Below are 19618 nucleotides of genomic sequence, written 5' to 3'. Positions count from 1 at the left end.
GATGGTGGCAGAGCTGGGATTTGTGCCTGGGCAGCTTGCCTGACGCTCCTGACCCACCCTGTGAGACCTGAATGTTTACTGCCTCTCACATGTTGTCCTGCTTGTTGGCTCCTCCAGGCAGTCACCTCTGGCCCTGCCCTCCTGGACCCATACAGCACGTTCCTCATGCCCCCTGCGTGTGCCCATTCTTCTCTTGTGCCTGTTACCCCTTAGGAGTGGCCCCCTGCCCCTGCTCTCCTGCATGCTGGAAACTGCAACTTTCCTGTTTGCTATTAATGTTTTTTTCCCATTATTAATGTTTTTATGACTCATTGGCGGCTGAGAACAAATGGAAAAGAAACGCTGCGAAGTTTGCTCGTTGCATGTTTAATTTTTAATTAAATAAGTCAAGTGAGCCATTAGGCGATGAGTTCACATTCTATTCGGCAAAGCAGACCCTGAGCGCTGCTGGCGGCCAGCTCTCTCAGAAGGGCAGCCCTGGTGTTGCCCCGAGACTGCAGGTCATGGCCACCACATGGACATCTGGGGACAAAGGTGTGGGAGCCGCGTGGGATGGTGCCAGAGGCAGAGAATGAGCTGTGCAGACACACATGTGGACACGTATGTACATGGCATGCATGGATGCCACAGAGAGGATCATGTGGCTACTTTTAAAACATGGCCCAGAGCCCAGGCTTTGCAGGACCCAGGAGGGAGCAGGGCATCCAGGAGCACCAGGCCTGGAATACACAGAAGAGATGGAGACCCTGGGGTGCTCCGGCCAAGGCCAAGCTGGAGGAAGCAGGCTGCTCGGGTCATCCGGCTACAATGTGAGCCAGGCTCAGAAGGTGGTGCCAGGTCTGTACTCTTGGAAACGTATCACAAATTAGCACCTTCCCCCATTGTTACAGGGTCCCCAAGGTCACAGGGGCAAAGGGATTGGAAGCTCTTAAATCGCCAGTTCTGCTTCATGCTTTTGAGGCAGAGAGTCGCATCCACCCTGCTACCATGGGAAGTTGGCCGGGGATGTGGCTTCTCTCTACCGTCTTGCTGGACTGTGAAGTAGGGGTCTTCTCAAACACAGCCACCACCTTGGGGCCCCTGATTTCACCACATTCCTTCAGCTTGAACAGAGCAACAGCCATCTCACAGCCCTTCTCTCCCTGCCTCAGTGCCCACCCTGTGAGCCCTGGACTCACTTTCAGCCTTTGGCTGGCATGGGGAGGGTACTGCCCTGGGTTCACAGCCACCTGCTGTTCCTCTGTTGTCCTTCAAAATCCAGTTCTCCAGGAACAGGTCCTCTAGTCATGGTAACGGCTCTGGGCTGGTAGAGGCTTTTAGGGTTCAGACCAGGCCATCTCCCCCCTCGTCTCCACCCTCCCACCTGACCAGGTCTTTCTCTGACCTCCGGGTGCTGGCCATCATCAAGGGCAGCAGAGATGCGGGAATGGGGGCCACTGTGTGAGGCCTGATGCCACCCTGACCACCTCCTCCCTGCCAGCTCGGTGCTGAAACCCACGTGCCTGACTCCCACCACGTCCCTGGCGTGGAAAGCCAGTCGCTACCCCCTCATTGCCCCCTGCCCAGCCCCAAGGGTTCCTGTGGCAACACTGAGCCCTAGGGCATGTTTCAAAGTTGCCCCCACCTGCCCGCTTGAGTTGTCCTGGCTTAGACACCCGGCAAAGGCAGTACAGCACCAAGGGTCACCATGTCACATCTTCAGATCAAGAGAGAAACCAAGAGGCACCTCAAACCACATGCTGTGCTTCTGCCCTTCATCCCCTTGGAACCGTCTTTGGGTGTCCTTAGGAGAATGGGGAGAATGGTCTCTAGGGTTATTTGTCGCTCTTGGTTTGGGTACAGCTTTGAGTTTCTTTGAATGACATTTTCTGTCTCTTCACAAAATAAATAAAGTCACTTGCAGAGGCAGGGAAGAAGAAGCCATTTGCTGGCCAATCAGGAGGGGCCCAAGGAAGAACACTGCAGGGAGCAGGCAGAGGTGGCTGCCCCTGCCCAGTTCCTTTCACCCCCACGAGTCGGAAAAGGAGAGACGGGGTGGGAGGTGTTGGGGAGGAAGGATCGACATTCCTGGGCCTGTCAGAACCATTCTGGCCCACTTGGCCCCCGGTCAAACTCCCAGAGCCAGTGTTCCTTTGAACCCAAATGAGAGCCAGCTCCACCCTGGTGCCAGGGCCCAGAACTCACACTGGCAGACAATAACAAGTCCCATAAGGTTCCAGCATCCTCACTCCTGGAGTCACCAGCTTCCCCCAGTACACTTGTCCCTTGCTTATTCATGGCAGCACTCTGGGGACACTTGCTGCTTGGCTGCGAGGAAATGTAGCAGGGCCTGGAAAGGACTTGTCACATCCTGCTTCTGCTCCTCAGGGGGTGTGCAAGAGGGCTGGTGGTTTCCGAGACGCGTTCCATGTGGGGCTCCCATGCACAGATCCGTCGGAGCTGGAGGCTGCCACGTGGCCACCTAGGCTGAGATCCTCCTGGGAAGCCTGCCCTCCAGTCTCCACTCCCTACTGGGGCCGGCTCCCTGACGGTTTCCCCAGGTCCTCCAGGCTCTCAGGCTCAACTATTCCCATAGAAACAAAAGGGAAAACAGCCAGCAAAGGAGAAAGACACCAAGCTATAAATAACCCAAAAAACCCCAAGTAAAACGCCCAGCCTACCCCAATTGAGCAATACTGTGCTTTTCCCAGAATCCTTCTGAGCATTGGCATAACCATGGAGACCAATTGGCTGACCCTGGCCACCTCCGGAGAAAGGCAGGCTTCCCAGGGGGGCGCAGCCTGATGTGACTCACATCCCAGAACACTCTGAATCTGTTATTCTGGTCCCAGATGAGGCCCGGCTGGCTGGAAAAGGCCTGACCATTGAGCTGTCTTTTGCCTCCAGCGAACAAGCTACTTCTGTCAGTTAGGCCCAAGGCCACTTTCAAATACAGACAAGCTCCAGGGCAGCTTGCCAGGCCCTCGCGTGAGGTGGGAACATCGGGCCTGCCAGTCCAAGGATGTGGAAGGGTCAGAGGAGGTAGCCCTGAGAATCCCAGATGGGCAAAGTGTGTTTCCACCATTCAGCCCCAACCCTAGTCAGGGAATCTGTTTCCTTCTCCTGCCCCTCCAGTTAATCCTAAAAATGTGATTAAAGGCTCTTTAGATGTGTGACACAGAAAAAACCTGTGAGCATTATGGGGAGCTTCTCTGTACACACGTGTGTACAGACTTGTGTTTTCATGTTCTTCTGTCTATGCGTGGTGTGTATGTGTCTTTTTTTTTTTTTTTTGTCTTTTTCATTTTTATTGGTACCAGGGATCGAACTCACGACCACACACTTGCAAGGCAGGCGCTTATGCCACTGAGCTAAATCCCCAGCCCCTGTGTATGTGTCTTTATGCACACATGTGTCCTGTGGCTCCACTCTAGGCTGGTGTTCACTGGTACCCAGCACTGCTGTCCCATTTATTAAAATGCCAGATCAATTTGTAGTGGTTGGTAAAGAACCACTGTTCCCGGATGAGCTTTAAATGTCTCCCCCCCAACCTGGGCTGTCCTGTTCTGTCCCCAAGCAGCTGCCCAGATTCCCGGCTTCTCCACAGTCTGGCAGGAAACGGTTAACACTGAGTAGAGAAGGAGATCCCAGCGGCTGGTCAGGGCCTAGGCCCCTTCTGGTTGTTAAGTATTTGGACTCCAGCCCATAGAGCCTCCAGGCATCAGTGTGTGTGTGTGTGTGTGTGTGTGTGTGTGTGTGTGTGTGAGAGAGAGAGAGAGAGAGAAAGAGAGAGAGAAGGAGACAGAGAGACAGAGAGACAGCAGGATGAGGCTTGTTAATGGGCCAGAGCCTGTCTGGTCCTGCTGCAGAGACTGGCGCACCTCAGATCTGGGTAGCCCTCAAGGGGACAGGGCCCCCATTCAGCAAGAAACCCCAGGGCCTGCGCTGCCCGGGGAAGCTGGTAGCTGGGCGCCTCTGGCTGCCTGTTCTTGGGGCAGCTACCACTCACTGTCTTCTGCCAGAGCTGCATCGCCCGCTGGCCTGGGTGCAAAGAAAGCAGGGCGGGCCTTTCACGAGGAGGGGCACGTAGGGCTGAGGGGCCCTACGTGACCCAGAAGGTGCCCCGCTCCTCCAGCAGGCTGATGGAGCGATTGGTGAGGGAAGCAGCGTCCTTGGCCAGCTTGTAGCCGAAGAGGCGCATGGTGGACGCACAGGCAGCCTGCACCACCTGGGCCAGCTTGAAGGGCATGCTGAAGCGCCACTTCTCGAACTGCTCCGACGAGTTCTTCTGCGTGGAGTAGATGCCGCTGCTGTCCAGGGCCGCCTGGGTGTTCTTCTGGATCCACTCCTCCACCTGCGGGGTCAGGGGGATGCCGGCGAAGCGGTACATCTCGCGCGCCTTCTGCAGCGGGCTGCGCGCCACGTCCTCGTAGCGCACCAGCATGTAGCGGCCGCGCAGCCAGGCGGGCTGGCGCAGACCCAGCTCGGCCGACAGGCGGATGCTCTCGCAGTTCCCCCGCAGCCGCTGCACCTCCTCCTCCTGCAGCTGGTCCTGCCCCTCGGCCAGCCACTTCTTCCAGGTCTCGTACTTGCCAGCGAAGGCCACTATGCGCGAGGCCAGCACTGCACGGGGGTCGCGCACCAGCTGGATGACGCGCAGGTCCAGCCGGGGGTCCTCGGCCAGCGGCTTCAGGAATTCCAGCTGCCGGATGCGCACAGCCTTGAGGGCCATGTGGTCCTTGCGGCGACAGGCCTCGGCGGCCAGCGTCACGTTGAGGGGCCCGCAGCGGCGGTCCTTGCAGTGATACTTCTCGAAGACCTTCTTGACGAAGGGCGTGCACACCGGGTCCTCGCAGAGCGAGCGGCTGGAGCCCCGGCGGAACATGAACTGGGTCAGGTGGGCCTCGGGCACCGGGCTGATGAAGGGCTCGAGCACGTACAGGTCGCACAGGAAGAGCTGCTGCAGCACGTCCCGGTACACCAGGGCCGAGCCCGCCGCGCTGGAGCCCCGCTGCTCGAAGGCCACCGTGCGCTCGATGTGCCACAGCGGCTCGAAGAGGTAGAAGATGTTCCCCTGCTGGTTGAAGAACTCGCCCACAAAGGAGGAGCCCGTGCGCGTGGTGGCCATGAGCAGCACGTGGCGTCGCTGCTGGCGTGGGGCGGAGGCCGGCTGGGATGGCTCCGCCGCCACCGGGGCCTCCTCCTCCTCTGGCCCGGGCTCCGGCTCGGTTCTCTCGGCCTTGGACGCTGGTTCCACCCCCAGCTGCAGGCTGAGGTTGTGCAGGCGGCTCTGCAGCTGGGAGAAGGCCGAATCCAGCTCACTCAGGGACAAGAGCGACGCGTTCTCAGCCAGGATCAGGGCTGGGTCGGTGCCGTTGGCATCGGCCAGGGACTGGGGGATCTGCTTCAGTCTGTGTGAGACCCTGTGGAGGACAAAGGGAGACCGGGGTCAGCATCTGACTCAGGGGACAAACAGTCTTCCAAGCTGGTCACCACCCAGGCTGGGTTTCCCCTGGAGCAGAGCTGGGGACGAGGACTGGCGTCTAAATCAATCACTTGTAAGGCGATCACGGAAGAACTGGGAAATGTGAGGGACAGCCATACTCTGGCGTTTTGAGCTGGCCAGAGCTCACAGGAAAGAGTGCTTGGTGTAGAGGTGCAGGCATTTGCGGTGAGACTGGGTGACTCCATGCTGAGGGACCAGACTGGGCACTGTCACTGTCTGCCACACAGACCAACCCTTAACCTATCCATCTATGCAGGGCTTGTCCCTAGGAGATCAGATAGGCTACTTCAGAGTAGCCTATTTGAGAGACATTGCCCGGGAGTGGGGCAGTACACAACCTAGGCACCTGCACATGGCATCCCTACTCACCAGACTCTCCACACTAGGACCCTGCCTTCACACAGACTCACCCTCATCCATAACACCAAGACCTGTACAGGGTATATGATGCTAATGTGACCCACCATATGGGACCAGGAGGTCAATTAATAAGCAAATACCAGGCATCAGTCACCTACCATGTCCCATTTCTCGGTTAGTCTTTCTAATGAGGCAGATCCCAGGATTAGCCAGATTTGCAGAAGAGAAGCCAGAGACTCAGAAAGGTAAGATATCCTGCTCTCCTGAGCTCTCTGCTGGAAGCTCTCGGCCCAGGGCAGCCCCAGCTGCCTGAGTCCCGAGCCCAAGCCTCACTGAAGGGCAGTCACTTGAGAGGGGTGTAGGCCACGCCATACCAGGCACATGGGAGGGGCACCCCCACAGTCCACAGGGAGCCCTGAGTCTCCTCTGTCCATAGAAGGCCCCCTTGCTGAGGGAGAATTGTTCTGAGCCCCTCACCTGGAGATGATTTTATTCTCCTTTTCAATGAAGATGAAAACGATCACCACAAAGGCCAGGAAGAGTGCATATTTGCTCCTCATCCTCAGGCTGTGCGCAAAGTCCCAGCAGTCCTGAGCCACAGCGAGTCCTTTCTCCATGGGGCCGGGGTTGTAGGGCTTTCTGGCTGCTGTGGGCACTCAGCTCAGCAGGGTCACTTGGCCTGGCCTGTCCTCTGCGGGTGGAGTCACCCTTGTCCTGTGGAGAGACCGACCGTCAGGACACCGGGTCTGCAGATGAGGTACAGAGGGCGCCTGTCCACCAGGCTTTTAGGTCCCAGCCCCCGCTAGTGTCAGGACCCCAGGCCTACTCTTAAGGCAGACTATGCACCAGGAGTTTGAGGTGCCTATTTTGGGGGGAGGCATGAGACAGATTTCAGGCTGCCTCAGACACAGCAATCCTCCTGCCTCAGTCTCTCGAGTGCTGGGATTACAGGCATGGGCCAGATAACTGACTTCCTTATTTTGTTTTACAGGAGCACCAAAGCGAGTCTTTATCTTAGCTTGACTTTAAAGCAATATGCCACGCCATGTGGGCAGCAGCCATGGGCTCTCAGGTCTCTGGGTTGCTTGGAGAGGGCAGAGGGTAGCTCAGTGGTTGAGCACTTGCCTAGCGTGCTCGAGGCTCTGGGCTCTGTCCCCAGCATCCGAAGTGAGAACAAAAAGCCAAAGCAAGAGGGCGACCCATCTGCCAGGCCTGGGTTTGTGTAATGTACCCCAGGACTTCAGACTAGGACAAGATTGCCTGGCGACACGTGTCTCAGAAGGTATCCCCTCATCGTTCAGTGACACACGACTCAGACGGAAAGAATGCCCCTGACAGCAGAAAGGTTTGTAACAGCAAGAGACTAAAAACAACTACATGTGGAATGGCGGGCGTCCACGCAGCGGTTAATTAGGTGGCCACAAAGGAAGAGGGGGGAGTGCACTTGAATAATCCACAAAACAGAGTTCTTGAAAAGTACGATGCAAACACGGCGCTGACGAAGGAGATGGAGGGCAGGGATGCTCAAACTCTGCACTGTGGCCCCTCCAGCTGGAAAGTCCATCCTGTTCCACTAGGTGTCCTGGGCCTTTCTGAGGACCCCCGCCAGCAGCCCCTCACCCCCAGCCGTGACAATCAGAATGTCTCAGGACGCTGTGAATGGCCTCTGGTGCAGCGAGGAGCCAAAGCATCTCAGGCTGATAATCTCTGAGGCCAGCATGACAACAGAGCTTCTCTCTTCCCGTCTCTCAGGCCTTTTCCTGTGCATGTATTTCTGAGCGCTGACCGGGGCCAGCCTCCATCCTAGGCCCTGGGATGTATCAGAGAACAATAGAACAAGCGGGCATGGCTGGCGCCCTCATGGGTCACAGTGTGGACTCGAGGGCTGCCTGCAATGAGACAGGTGGCTGGCTTTCCCTGAGCAGTGCCACACTAAACCCCTTACTGAAGCCCCAGGGGTAGCAACGGGCCCATTTCACAGATGAGGAGACTGAGATTGAGAGTGGCTAAGGCATCTGCCCGAGGTTCCTCCAGCAGCAAACATCAAACTCCCTCTCAGTATATTGAAGTATACTCCCTCTTGAAGACCAGGGCCCCTTAGAATACACAGGCAGAGGACTCTCCAGCTGTGGTTTGTCCAGCCCCTTCTCCCTGACCAAGAGTGACAACTGTGCTGCTTGGGCTTGAGTGTGCAGAATGCCCAATGGACCCCCTTCCCTCATGCACCCCATTTAGCCCGTGGTGCCACATGAGGCTGCCTGTCTCATTCAGGAGTAAAAACACCACATCTGTAGGCTGTGCGCTGCTAAGACCCTGACTTTCTGCCCTCCCAGCTCTTGGGTGAAGGCTGCCAATGTCTAATGATGTTGGGGAAACCAAGGCACTGGTGCAGAAGTCCACGTTTCTAGTACTTCTGGAGTCACTGTCATGCTGTGCAGAACCTACAGAGGTGACTTAACCTCTCTGGGCTTCAGTTTGTTCCCTGTAACATGGAAAGGTCGTCCCTACCACATAAGGTTACCGCAAGGAACACATGTGGAGCCTGACAAACGTCTGTTAAATAAGAGCGAGAAGGCAGGTGAGGCAGGGGAGTGCCAGGGCCTTCTCCCTTCTGGGTCTGACAACCTGGAGGAGGAGGCACCGTGCGGCCTGGATGACAATTCCCCACTCCCTCCCTTCCTAGTTCGGAGCTGCTGTCCCAGCCGCCTCACCCCAGAACGCAGCATTCCTGAGATCCTTCCCCACGTTGCCCTAAAAGGAAACACCGAGGCTGAAAAGCGCTGGCAGGAAACGAGGGCAGGCTGCTGGCTGGGCCCGGCCCTGGAAGGCTGCTCCTGCTTTGCTCCAGAGCCCAGGCAGGGAGAAGGGGTCTGCAGATTCCAGCAGGGATGCAGCCCAGAAGTGGGAGAAGGACAGGTGCCAGGAGCCCACTGGGTCATGAGGGAGGGGGACAGGGCCCAGCCGGGTCACCTGGCTGAGGACTTACCAGAACCTCCTCAAACAGAGGCCATGCAAGGAGCCGGCTGGGCATCTGCGACCCTGGAGGAACGCATGTCCACCTCCCTTCCAAGCCTCCGAGCAACATAGCCCCGTCCACCTCACCTGCTGTCTCCACCTCCTCCCGCTGGCTGTGCAACAGCCCAGGGGAAGGTGGCGTCCCCTCCCTGGGTGCCAGGGGTGACACACTGGCCAGGCCAGTGACAGCGGCCAGGCCAGTGACAGCGGCCAGGCCAGTGACAGCGGCCAGCCCAGCTCTGCCTGCTGGGAACAAACAGCAGAGGTGGTGGAGGAGCCCAAGCACTGAGTTCCCTCAGGGCAGCACCCACTGGCGAGAGCCTGCCACATGCCAGCCTGGCTGACCACAAGAGTCACTTGCGGGAGCCACGCCCAGCCCATCCTCCAGGAGCCAGCACTGGGCTGGGGCCCGTTCTACTCACCTCTGTAATATCACATGGCTCTCAAAGGCATTGTTCTCCCCTGTCCCTCCAGCCTGGCCTCTCCACCTGGCTTCGCCTGCCCTGCAGCAGTGTCCACAGATCCAAGAGGCTGCGGCATGGCCACCTCTTTGGAACCCCGTGTGGGCTCAACGCCACCCCGTTCACCTCTCCGGGTCCTGGTCCTTCGCAGAGGTTTTATTTTTCCTCACCCCCACCCCCCTCAGTTTCTGAGCTCTTCCTGCCTCAGCAGCAGCCCGGGAGCACTGATCTGATTGGTCCCTGGCCTGGAGCTGCGGGCGGCTCCTCGGCACAGCTGCCCTGAGGCTCTTCCAGCGCTCCTGGGTCTCCTAACGCTCAGGACTCAGCTCCAGAAGTCCCTGCTCCGAGTCTCCCCGGCCACTAGCCTCATGCCGATGCCTCCCCCACCCCACTCCCCTCTGCATCCTGCCTTGTTTCCTGCCGGGATGCACAGGGCTTCTCTCATCCACAGGAATGTCCACTCCACCACTGTGTTCCCAGGGCCGGGAACTGGGTGCCACAGGGAGCAGAATGAATGAATGAATGCATGCATGCCTTTCCCAAAACATTTAACCCAACGGAAAACATGAGGGCGTGGTGGTGCACCCTGTAATCCCAGCACTTGGGAGGCTGAGGCAGTGCCTGCCTGGGCTACACAGTGAGTTGAAGCCTGAGCTACAGACCCTGCCTTAACAAGACCTGCCTTAAAAAATCAACCCCGCCCCCCAAAAAAAGAGAGAGACAAGATGAAGAGGAAGACGAAACTGCAGCCATCTGTGGGCATGCGGACCATGTGCACATGCTGGAAGCTTGTGCTTCCCGTGCACACTACAGTGTGTGCAGAATCGTGTGCCAGACACACTGTGATGGACACCTGCGGCGCTGGGTGCGCACTATGGTAGAACTTTCCAGTCTCTCCCATCAGCTCCCAGGTGTTTGGTTCTGGCGCCTCACAGCTGTGCCCTACTGGAGGGAAGGGTGCCAGGAGAAGGGGATGGCAGGGAAGGAAGAGAAGGCTGGGGCCTGACAGCTGCTGTGTGTAGGCACCCGCTTCCCTTCGCTGTCCCCTAGGGGTCCTTCTGCTCGGCCTCCTTAGGACTTGGCAAGGGGCCTCCTTGGTCAGCCACAGAGCAAGCTTTCCCCTCCTACGGCCCCACATGGACGGCTGCCCAGTCCTGCCGCCCCTCGGGAAGGCGGGTGAGCAGCGCAGCCAGGAAGGGGGCTGGGAGGGAGCCCTGATAAGAGGCTGGGCCTCGCCAGGTCTTGTATCAGGCTGCAAAACTCCACTCCCCTCACTTGCTTCCTGGGGCCAAGAGCACAGAGGGGATGGGGACTCAGACCCAGCTTCCTGGACAGGCAGCAGGAGGGGCTGCACAGAAAGGGACCCAGACCAGGAAGAGCTGGCGGGAAGAGGATCTGTGGCCGGAGAATCCCACACTGGAGGAGCTTGGAGCCTTCTGGGGGCAGCGGGAGGCTGCCCCATCACACCCGGGAAGGGGCTCTGTGAGCTGTCCCTACGTCCCTGAAGAGGAGACGCAAGGCAGGCAAGGACACCCCAAGTTGCTGGCAGAGTAGGGCAGGGAGCAGGAGTGCAGATGGTGGCCTGTCCAGGAGAGGATTGGGGACATCCAGCGATGGCGTGGGAGGGCCACGCTCCCATCTCAAGCTTAGTTCAGATGGAAGAATAAATGTCCAGAGGCTGCTGATGACCCAGTGAGGGGAGAAGGGCAGGAATGAAGGAACAAGGAAAGGAAAGGAAGGCCTGGCTGCTGCCACCACACCGTAGGGTCCAAGCACTGGGGTGCCAGCTTCTCCTCCCAAGAATGAACCCCTGTAAGCCAGGGCTGATGGTGCACACCATCACCCTAGGAGGCTGAGACAGGAGGATTGCAAGTCTGAGCTCAGCCTGGGGTACTTAAGCCTAACTCTTTGCAAAACCCTGTTTTAAAATAGAAAACTAAAAGGCCAGAGACATAGCTCAGTGTGAAGGTCCTGGGTTCACACGAGCCCATCGCTCGCTCCCTTATGCCAACTCCAGCCTCGGCTGCTGAGGCAGCGGCAGGCAAAGGTGGGGTCTGTCACCCAGGCGTCAGAGGCCTCTGCTCCTCCCTGGGACCCCGGGCACAGGTGGGCGGTGGGCCGAGGGTCGGCCTGGCTGGGGTGGGCTCCAGACCTGGCCTGTCATGCCTGCGGGAGTCGCGCAGGATAGGAGGGGAAGATCAGAGGAGGCTGCTGCTTTGAAAGCATTCGCTCAGCCCGAGTTTCCAGAGGCCAGGCGTCCCTTTTCTCTCGGGCTGTTTTCCTTTCCTCCTAAATTCCTGAGCGGCTTAAAGATACCATATGTCCAGAAACTCCAAAAGTTACATCAAAGACTTCCCTTTCTTTCCCTCCCTCCCTCTCTCTCTTTTTTTTTTTTGAGACAGGGTATCACTATGTAGCCCAGGCTGGCCTCAAACTCACCTTGATTCTCCTGCCTCAACTTCCCAAGTGCTGGGATTACACAGTGCGCCACCACACCCAGCAAAGACTTTCTTTAAAAAAAAAAAAAAGTTTGACTATTTGGTCCATATCACTAAACTTCAAACACAGAGCAACGCTTTGTATTTTAGCCAAGTTGTAGAGTCAGCTTTTGCTTTGGCCCATCAGTGGGCAACCTGGTTCTAAAGAAACAGACACTCAGTAAATAATAAATCACAAGAATGAACAGCCTAGATCTTCATCATAAAGGTGCTCCGTCTCAGACCACGGTGCCACTCAGCCCTCACGCACCCACACTGAGTATGTATTTATCTAATGCAGCCTAACAAGCCCAGCCCCTCCCAACAGGTCCAAAAATTCTTTTCCAGGATGAGAGTTAGGAACCTGCCCAGACTGTTAAGAAGCCTGGGGCCAGAGCCAGGGCCAGGGCCAGACTTGCTGGGTTCAAAACCTAGCCCTGTCACTTCCGGGTATTTTCAAACCTCAGTTTCCTCATCTGTAAAATGGGGACGCTATAGCTTCTACTCCATAGAGCTGCTGTAAGGTTGAATGAGCTAACAGATGTGTGGTGCAGAGACTGCTCCAGAGCCTGGAAGAACCTGCCCAGAAAGCTGGGTAAGGTAGGAGGCTGAGGCTGGAGGATTGTTGAGTTCGAGCACAGCCTAGGCTACATAGTGAGTTCAAGGCTGGCCTGACCTACACAGCAAGACTCCGTCTCAAAACACAAACAAACAAAAAACCCCAAAAAACCAAACCTGATTTGAGTCCCTATAATTACTTTTGAAGCACCTTGGACCCCATCTGGTGACAGAAGCACGTGGGACGCATACTCTTTCTGTACCCACAGTAGATGTGGTCACTTTCCACAGAGACCCAGAAAACAGGCCGGCATCCCTGTCTGTGAGGGCGCTTCCGGTACCCTCTACCCTCAAGTGTAGGCCCTGGTTCCGGCTGGGGTGAGGCTGGCACTCAGCACTCAGCACTCAGCACTCAACAGGCACCCAGGCAGGAGTCTGGACACCAAGATCCACGGGCAGCAGTATGCACCCAGCCCTGGAAATGCAACACACAGAGAGCAAGCAGAATGTCCCCCGTGAGGGGCAGACTCATGCAGAGCTATGGGGACAGTGTTTTATATTTTACACTCTTTGTGTTTTTGACAACCTCACTGTGCCTCTATAAGAATCTTTAAAACTTAATCTGCTTAGGAACTGCCGTGAAAAATGCATGGATGTGGGGCAGACCTGGAGGCTGAGGCCGGAGGCTCGCTTGTGTAATGGGTTTCAGTTTTGCACGATGAAAGGAGCTCTGGGGATGGACAGTGATGTGGACATACTTCATGCCACTGAATTATGCACTTAAAATGGTAAACTTTATGTGTTTTTGCCCAGTGAAATAAATAAACAACTTCCTACCATGGGCAGGAGGTAAGAGGAACAGATGATTCTACGAGGCTCCCTGAGCCTGGTGCATGGCACAGGGCACAGTAAACATCTGTGAAGCAAATGAAAGGACTTATACATTGTCCTGAATGGGCAGTTCTCACCTCTCATGTGCTCGTCTTCTCTCCCCAGAGCTAGTGGAGTACTGAGCGCTTGGTTAATGCTCCGCCAAAGACAGGATGTGGGCAGTGAGCTGATGCATCTCCCAGACAGATGTTCATGTCCTCCCACTGCACCAAAAATCCAGACACATCAGTTCCTTCAAAAAGATGTGCACACGTGCACCCAGCCAGGTGTGTTGGTGCATGCCTGTAATCCCAGCACTCGGAGGCTGAGACAGAAGGGTGCCGTGAGTTTGAGAGCACCCTCAGCTACCTAGAGAGTTCAAGGCAAGCCTGGACGATGTGGTGAGGCCCTGTTTCAAAACAAACAAGTGAAAAACAATAAACACACAAACACCGACCCACAGAAAGAGACTCCGTCAGCAGTGATGATGTTGATAAAGTTTTGGGCTTGCTTTCACCGAGTCTTTGAGGCCCTATGAACCTGAACCTCTCCAAGTGTGGTTTTCTCATCTGTGAGATGTGCACTTGGCTGGTGCCCTCTGAACACAGTGCTCCTGAGGAATTCTGGGAAGCTACACCAGCCCAGAAGATGTCTCACCTGAGCCTATGGTGTGCAAAGTGGTGCAGGCTTTTGCTGTGGTCCTGATTCGGTGGCCTGCACATTGGTAAGTACTGGGATGGGGGTGTTCGAGTGCCCCCTAAAACACCAGGACAAATTAATGGCAGTGGCCCAACCTGACCACCAGCTGTCTCTCAGAGAGTGCTACCACACAGCCAGATTCCAGGTGGCATTTGGCCCTGGGCATCTCTTTCTGTCCTTTACCTTGTTTAGGGACAAACTTATTGTCCCAGAATGGCAGCCCAAGGCCTGGGAGCAGCTGGGGTCCCAGAAATGCCACAGCTGGACGGACTTCCACCCAAGCAGCTCACATAGCAGCCGGCTCTCCAGTTTCACTGGCACCAGATTGAACACTCTTCTTTGGGAAGGCCTCGGCTATTTCTGATTTTGGAATGTTTGGGTGTACCTAGTGAGGTGTCTTGGGGGTGACACCCAAGTCGAAATATAAAATGCATTTCTTTCCCACACATGTCATATGCATAAAGCTTACAGGTGATTTTATGTAGTATTTTTAATAACTTTGTGCATGCAAAGAAGTTTCGTGTAGTGGAATTTTCCATGTGTGTGTCACATTGGTGGTGAAAGTTTCACAAGAATTTTCCACGTGTGTGTCATGTCAGTGTTAAAAGTTTGACATCTGGGAGTATTTCAGAGTTTGGACTTTTAGATCAGGTTGTTCAACCCGTATTTTTCTCCACTATGCGCCTCTGAGAGTTTCATTCTGAGCGGCTCAGATGAAATTTGTCCTGTATCCTACCTCATTAATCACAAGAAAACATGGTTTTGGTAAAATGTTAGGACTGGGAAAGGCTTGGAAGTTTTTAAATTCATTCTTCCTACTTTTCATTATAGAAATGCGGGCTCCAAGAGGTGTTTGACCGAAGTTTAAACTGGATGGTGACAAAACCTAAACAATAACCAGGGTTTCCTGCCTCCTAGATTAGGGATGCCCTTGGCCAGCCTTATTCTCCTGCTGCATATGGCTCTGCCTACTCAGGGTCTTTCAGCATAGGGACAGCAGATACATGGCACACATCCCACCACTTGGCATCCTATGCCTGTGGCAGACATCACTAATCAATCACTGTCTTCCTTTCAGTTGAGGCCAGATGAGCTTTATACACCTTCTCAGTGCAACCCACTGGAACTGGCATAGGAGACTGCAAAGCGTGTTTTTTGGCTACCACACAAATTTCTCACCATGCCTTACTTCAGTATCCCACTACGTCACATCATACCACGACACCAGTCTGAATTCCTACTCTTCTCTCCCTTCCTTACATAAACCTTTATTTCAAGCACAGAGGCCTTGTGTCTTCAGCCTTCAAGCCCCTTTACTGAGCAAACACCACAGATCACATTAATTATGAGGTTAAAAATAGTTAAGGTATCAAAGTGCACAAATTTTGCTTTTTTGAAAAAAGCAGCAATGAAGCCAAGCGTCTCCTTATCTCTTACCCTCCTCTGCCCATGGTTAGCTCCTGCTTTCACAATCCAGAAGAACTGGGGTTACAGTGAGCTGGGAGACTATAGAGAAAACCACTGCCAATTCATTCCACAGCACAGCTGGCAAAGGTCTTGACACAGCTTACTTTATCTTATTATCCACAACCCTTGATGTGTTTTCATGAGTATCAGCCAAAAGACAAAAGTTGGGGGCTTCCTCACAAAACATTTTTGGTTTGGTGAAAATTCGGGCAAGGCTACTAGGCTGTGCCGTGGATACACCCCAGGGGACAGGAAAAGGTGGGGACCGAATGCTAACCAGTGTACATCTCAGAACCATGCAACGCCATTTTTTCTCGTACTCAACTAGCAAAGAACAAAGCACGGGAGATTACGCTGTGCGGTGAAGTTCCGGGGGCTGAGGTGCTTGTCCAGTGCCCTTGTGTCCTTCCACACTGCTGGCCCTTCCTGCAGTTACACTCAAGCCCTGTGACTGGCTCTGGTCAGTGGGATCGGGGGGAGAGTGAGATGAGCCACCTCAGGACCTGGTCCCTAGATCCCTCCTCGAGGCTGTCTTCCTCCTCTCCCCACACGTTCCAGCTGGCTTGATCCTACTTGGAAGCAGCAGGACCCATTGATGCTGCTTGGATGTCCACCCAATCTGCTTCAGATGTGCCGCAGGAGCAGAGCAAGCCATGGCTAGGTTTGGTCACTGAGCTTTGGGTCTCACAGTTTTTGCCACAGAGCCCATCCTGTCCTGACTGATACATAAGAGCCTCCCATCTTGCTCCTGGGAGCTCCTGGTCTCTTTTTCCAATAAAGTTTCGTGAGATATCAGTTTAAGCTACAGATACTCTTTGCTAGAGTCTGAATATGTCCTTCCAAAATCCTTATATGGAAATATACCTCCTAATGCACTGCTTTAAGAAGTGGGAACTCTGCTTCTGTATTAGTTAAACTGCTTTTTAGTGCATTTCACCAGGGATTTGATAACTGCTAAGTATTGAAGAATGTTCTGACCTTGGAGAGGATTGAAACTGCTTCATATTGTGACCCTAAATTTTATATTTGCTACATTCCTTAATAAATATATTATGACCAGGGGAAAAAAGGAAATGGGGACTTTGGAAAGTGTCAAGGTCATGCCTAAAGCCCCAATATAGTACAAAAGATCCGTCACAGCAGGTTCACCCTCTACTGGGTGAGAACACGGCAGGAGGGCGCCATCTTGGAAACAGACAGTGAGCCCTCGTTAGGTGCTGAATCTGCTGCCAATTGAACTTTAAACTTTCCAACCTCTAAAACTATGCATGGTAAGTTTTTATGATTGATAAATTTCCCTGTCTATGGTATTTTGTTATAGCAGCCCCACAGACGAACATACGCTTTGCCGCAGCAATTCTAACTCTAGGAATTAATCTTGCAGGCCAATTTGCACAGGAACACACACAAAGTAAACTTGATATAACCACAAAGGGCTAGCCATGACCTTAATGCATGTTCACTGGGGAAAACAGACCGTTAGATAAATGGATACACATAAGTGCATTTATTGGTGATTTTTTAATGATTAAAAAGAAAAAAGTAAAGAGGCAGATCTGCACGGGCTGATATGAAGTGTGAGTAAAGATCTGAGTGATAAAACCAGGGGCAAAGACATCTGTGGTACGCCACCAAATGTACAAAAAATGGTGCAGACACAAATGTTGCCACATACTTGGGATTTCTCTAGAGACAGAAACAAATTGGCAAGAGTCATTGAGGAAATAGGGGAAAATGTTTCCATGTTTGTTTCACCCTGGATACATAAGTCAGGTTGCTCCAGGGATCACATATAAGTATCCATTTAAAACCAGCTCTCAGCTGGGCGTGGCAGCACCTGCCTGTCTTCCTACCACTCTGGGAAGCTGAGGCAGGAGGATAAAAAATTTCAGCCTAGCCTGGGTAAGTCAGCAATTTAGTGAGACCCTGTCTTTAAAAAAAAAAAGTAGAAAAGGTTGGGGATGTAATTCAGTAAGAAGGCTCTAGCATCAACCTCTAATACCAATGAACCAATCAATCAAAATAAAATCAGCTCCCCTATAATATAGATTCCTACTCTACGCTAAAAAAGGCATCTCAGCACACACAATTATTGATACACAGTGAATTCTGAGGGAGGTGGAAAGCCAACTGCAAAAGGTTACATTCCGCATAATTCCATTTACAGAGTATTTCTGAAATGGCAGATGTGCATGGACGGACAGCAGCTGAGGCTGGAGCGCAGCCAGTGTAGCTACTAAAGGGCGAGGCCGTGGTGGCCAGGAAGCCTTCTGTACTGTACTGAGGTCAATATCTTAGATGCAATATTAGCCTCGGGTTCTGCAAGATGTTACCACAGGGGGAAATTGGGTAATGGGTTTATGTATTTCCTTTCCATTTTTTTTTTTTCCCACTGCTGAATCAAACCCCAGGCTTCATGCATGCTAGGCAAGTGCTGTACCACTGAGCTGAACTCCCAGCCTTATAAAGGGATTGAATCCAGAGGTTTCACTTTAAGCTACATTCCCAACTTTTAAATTTTTTAATTTTATTTTTGAGACAGTGTCTTGCTAACTTGGACTTAGAATCCTCCTGCCTCAGCCTCCCAGAGGGTTGGAAATGTAGGTGTATAGCACCATATCTGGGTCCTACTTGTGATTTATTTTGTCATTGCCTCTAGCTCTGTGACCCTCCTACCCCAGCCACCAGAGTGCTGGCATTACAAGCATGTGCTGTCACACCCAGTTCCTCTTTATTATTTCTTAAACTTGCATGTGAATGTACTATTAGCTTGGAATTTTAAAACAGTAATTTAGGGGCTGGCAGTGCTCGCCTAGCAGGAGCCCTGGATTGAATCCTGGGGGGTGGGGGTGTGCTAATTAAAGGGGAGAAAGAAAAAAACAAAACACAAAAGCAGGCTCCCATTGCTCCCATAGTACACAGGGCTTAAAAGATCTTTGCAAAATAGCAAAGTAGACTTCAACATGGCACAACGAGATGGCTCTGGGAAATGGCCTTCCTGGAAGAGCGAACTAGTGGAGTCTGGCTTTTTGTAGACCAGAGGCTGCCGCCCTTCTGGGACACGTGTCTGGGTAGCGAGCTTGGGTGCTTTTTGAGGAGAAACTCAGTGAGGACACAGGAAGCTTGGGAGGAAGCACCATCCTCAGGTAGTGGAAGAAAAAGAGGCGCTTACACTCCTCCCACATTGAGAAGGTAACCCCTCCACCAGGGAGACCCGGGTCCACCGTCTTCCTAGCTGGTCTTCCCTACAGATGCCGCTACCATCAGCAGCGGATGCACAGACAGAACAGGACAGACCGGGACCGGAACCCACAGCTGCCTGGAGTTCCCAGCTCCTACAGGCCACCAGCTTCCCATGGTCCCAGTGCTTCCTCCGTCTCCAAGGCCAGCAGCGATGCCTGCATCTGTCTCATGATGCACTCTTCAGACACCTCTGTGCTGTGGTCAAATGTCCTCCTCCTCCTGTTTACAAGGACCATCGCCCAGGCACTCCAGGAGGTCTCCCTCCAAAAATCTTTAATGGCACTTGCAAAGTCCTTCTATCACGTAAGGGGATGTACCTATGCATGTACCTACATATTTGATGCTGGGGATTCAATAAGCACATCTTCAGCCTCCCATAAACGCCTGCCTCATTGAATGGGACACCCTAAGTTAAAAGCTTAGCTGCTAAGGATTTAGCTCAGATGTGTAAGTGCCTGCCTGGCAATCCTAAGGTCATGAGTTACACCCCCGGTACCAAAAAGAAAGAAAGGAAAGGAAAGAAAGAAAGGAAGGAAGAAAGAAAGAAAGAAAGAAAGAAAGAAAGAAAGAGAGAGAGAGAAAGAAAGTTTAGCACAGTGACTGATGGGAGGCCAAAATGACACACACCTTCAATTTTAGCACTTAGTCGGCTGAGGCAGAAAGATTACTTTGAGTCTGAGGCCAGTGTGGGCTACATAGTGAACTGAAAGGCATCCTGGAACACATAGGAAGACCCTGTCCCACAAAGAAGGAAGGAGGGTGGGGGGAGAGAGACGGAGGGGACCATAAGAATTATCTTGATAATTTTTTTTTATCGGCACTGGGGATCAAACTCACGACCACCTGTTTGCTATCTCGATAATTTTAAAATATATATCATGCCTGGAGTTACCTAAGGTTCTGAGGAAGAAGGTCCCGTGCACGGGAAATTTCGTAAGTCCCTGGTGACTGCCAGGCAGCAGGGCGGGACGACCGTGAGAGCA

The 19618-nt window shown here is 53.5% G+C and overlaps 1 protein-coding gene across 4 annotated transcripts in view; it reads right to left on the bottom strand.

Annotated features, from left to right (window-relative positions):
• Positions 1-350: 350 nt before the first annotated feature.
• Chst3 (carbohydrate sulfotransferase 3) overlaps positions 351-19618 on the bottom strand; it is a 33209-nt gene continuing 13941 nt past the window's right edge. Inside the window, exons 1-3 of one of the 4 annotated variants that reach the window (XM_023566636.2) lie at positions 13325-19147; positions 6323-6559; positions 351-5402 (exon numbers count right to left, since the gene is read on the bottom strand). In XM_023566636.2, the coding sequence (XP_023422404.1) occupies positions 4082-5402; positions 6323-6462 (1461 nt within the window). In that variant the 5' untranslated portion in view covers positions 6463-6559; positions 13325-19147 and the 3' untranslated portion in view covers positions 351-4081. Of the gene's footprint in view, positions 5403-6322; positions 6560-8831; positions 9163-9282; positions 9445-13324; positions 19148-19618 lie in introns of those variants that run through there. The other 3 variants (XM_003473772.5, XM_013156942.3, XM_063238643.1) reach the window with 3 other exon arrangements.

The sequence above is a fragment of the Cavia porcellus genome, unplaced genomic scaffold (genome assembly GCF_034190915.1).
Source record: "Cavia porcellus strain 051 isolate PalLab524CR breed Dunkin Hartley unplaced genomic scaffold, mCavPor4.1 scaffold_28, whole genome shotgun sequence".
Lineage (NCBI taxonomy): Eukaryota > Metazoa > Chordata > Mammalia > Rodentia > Caviidae > Cavia > Cavia porcellus.
This window is presented reverse-complemented; position numbering and strand designations above follow the sequence as displayed.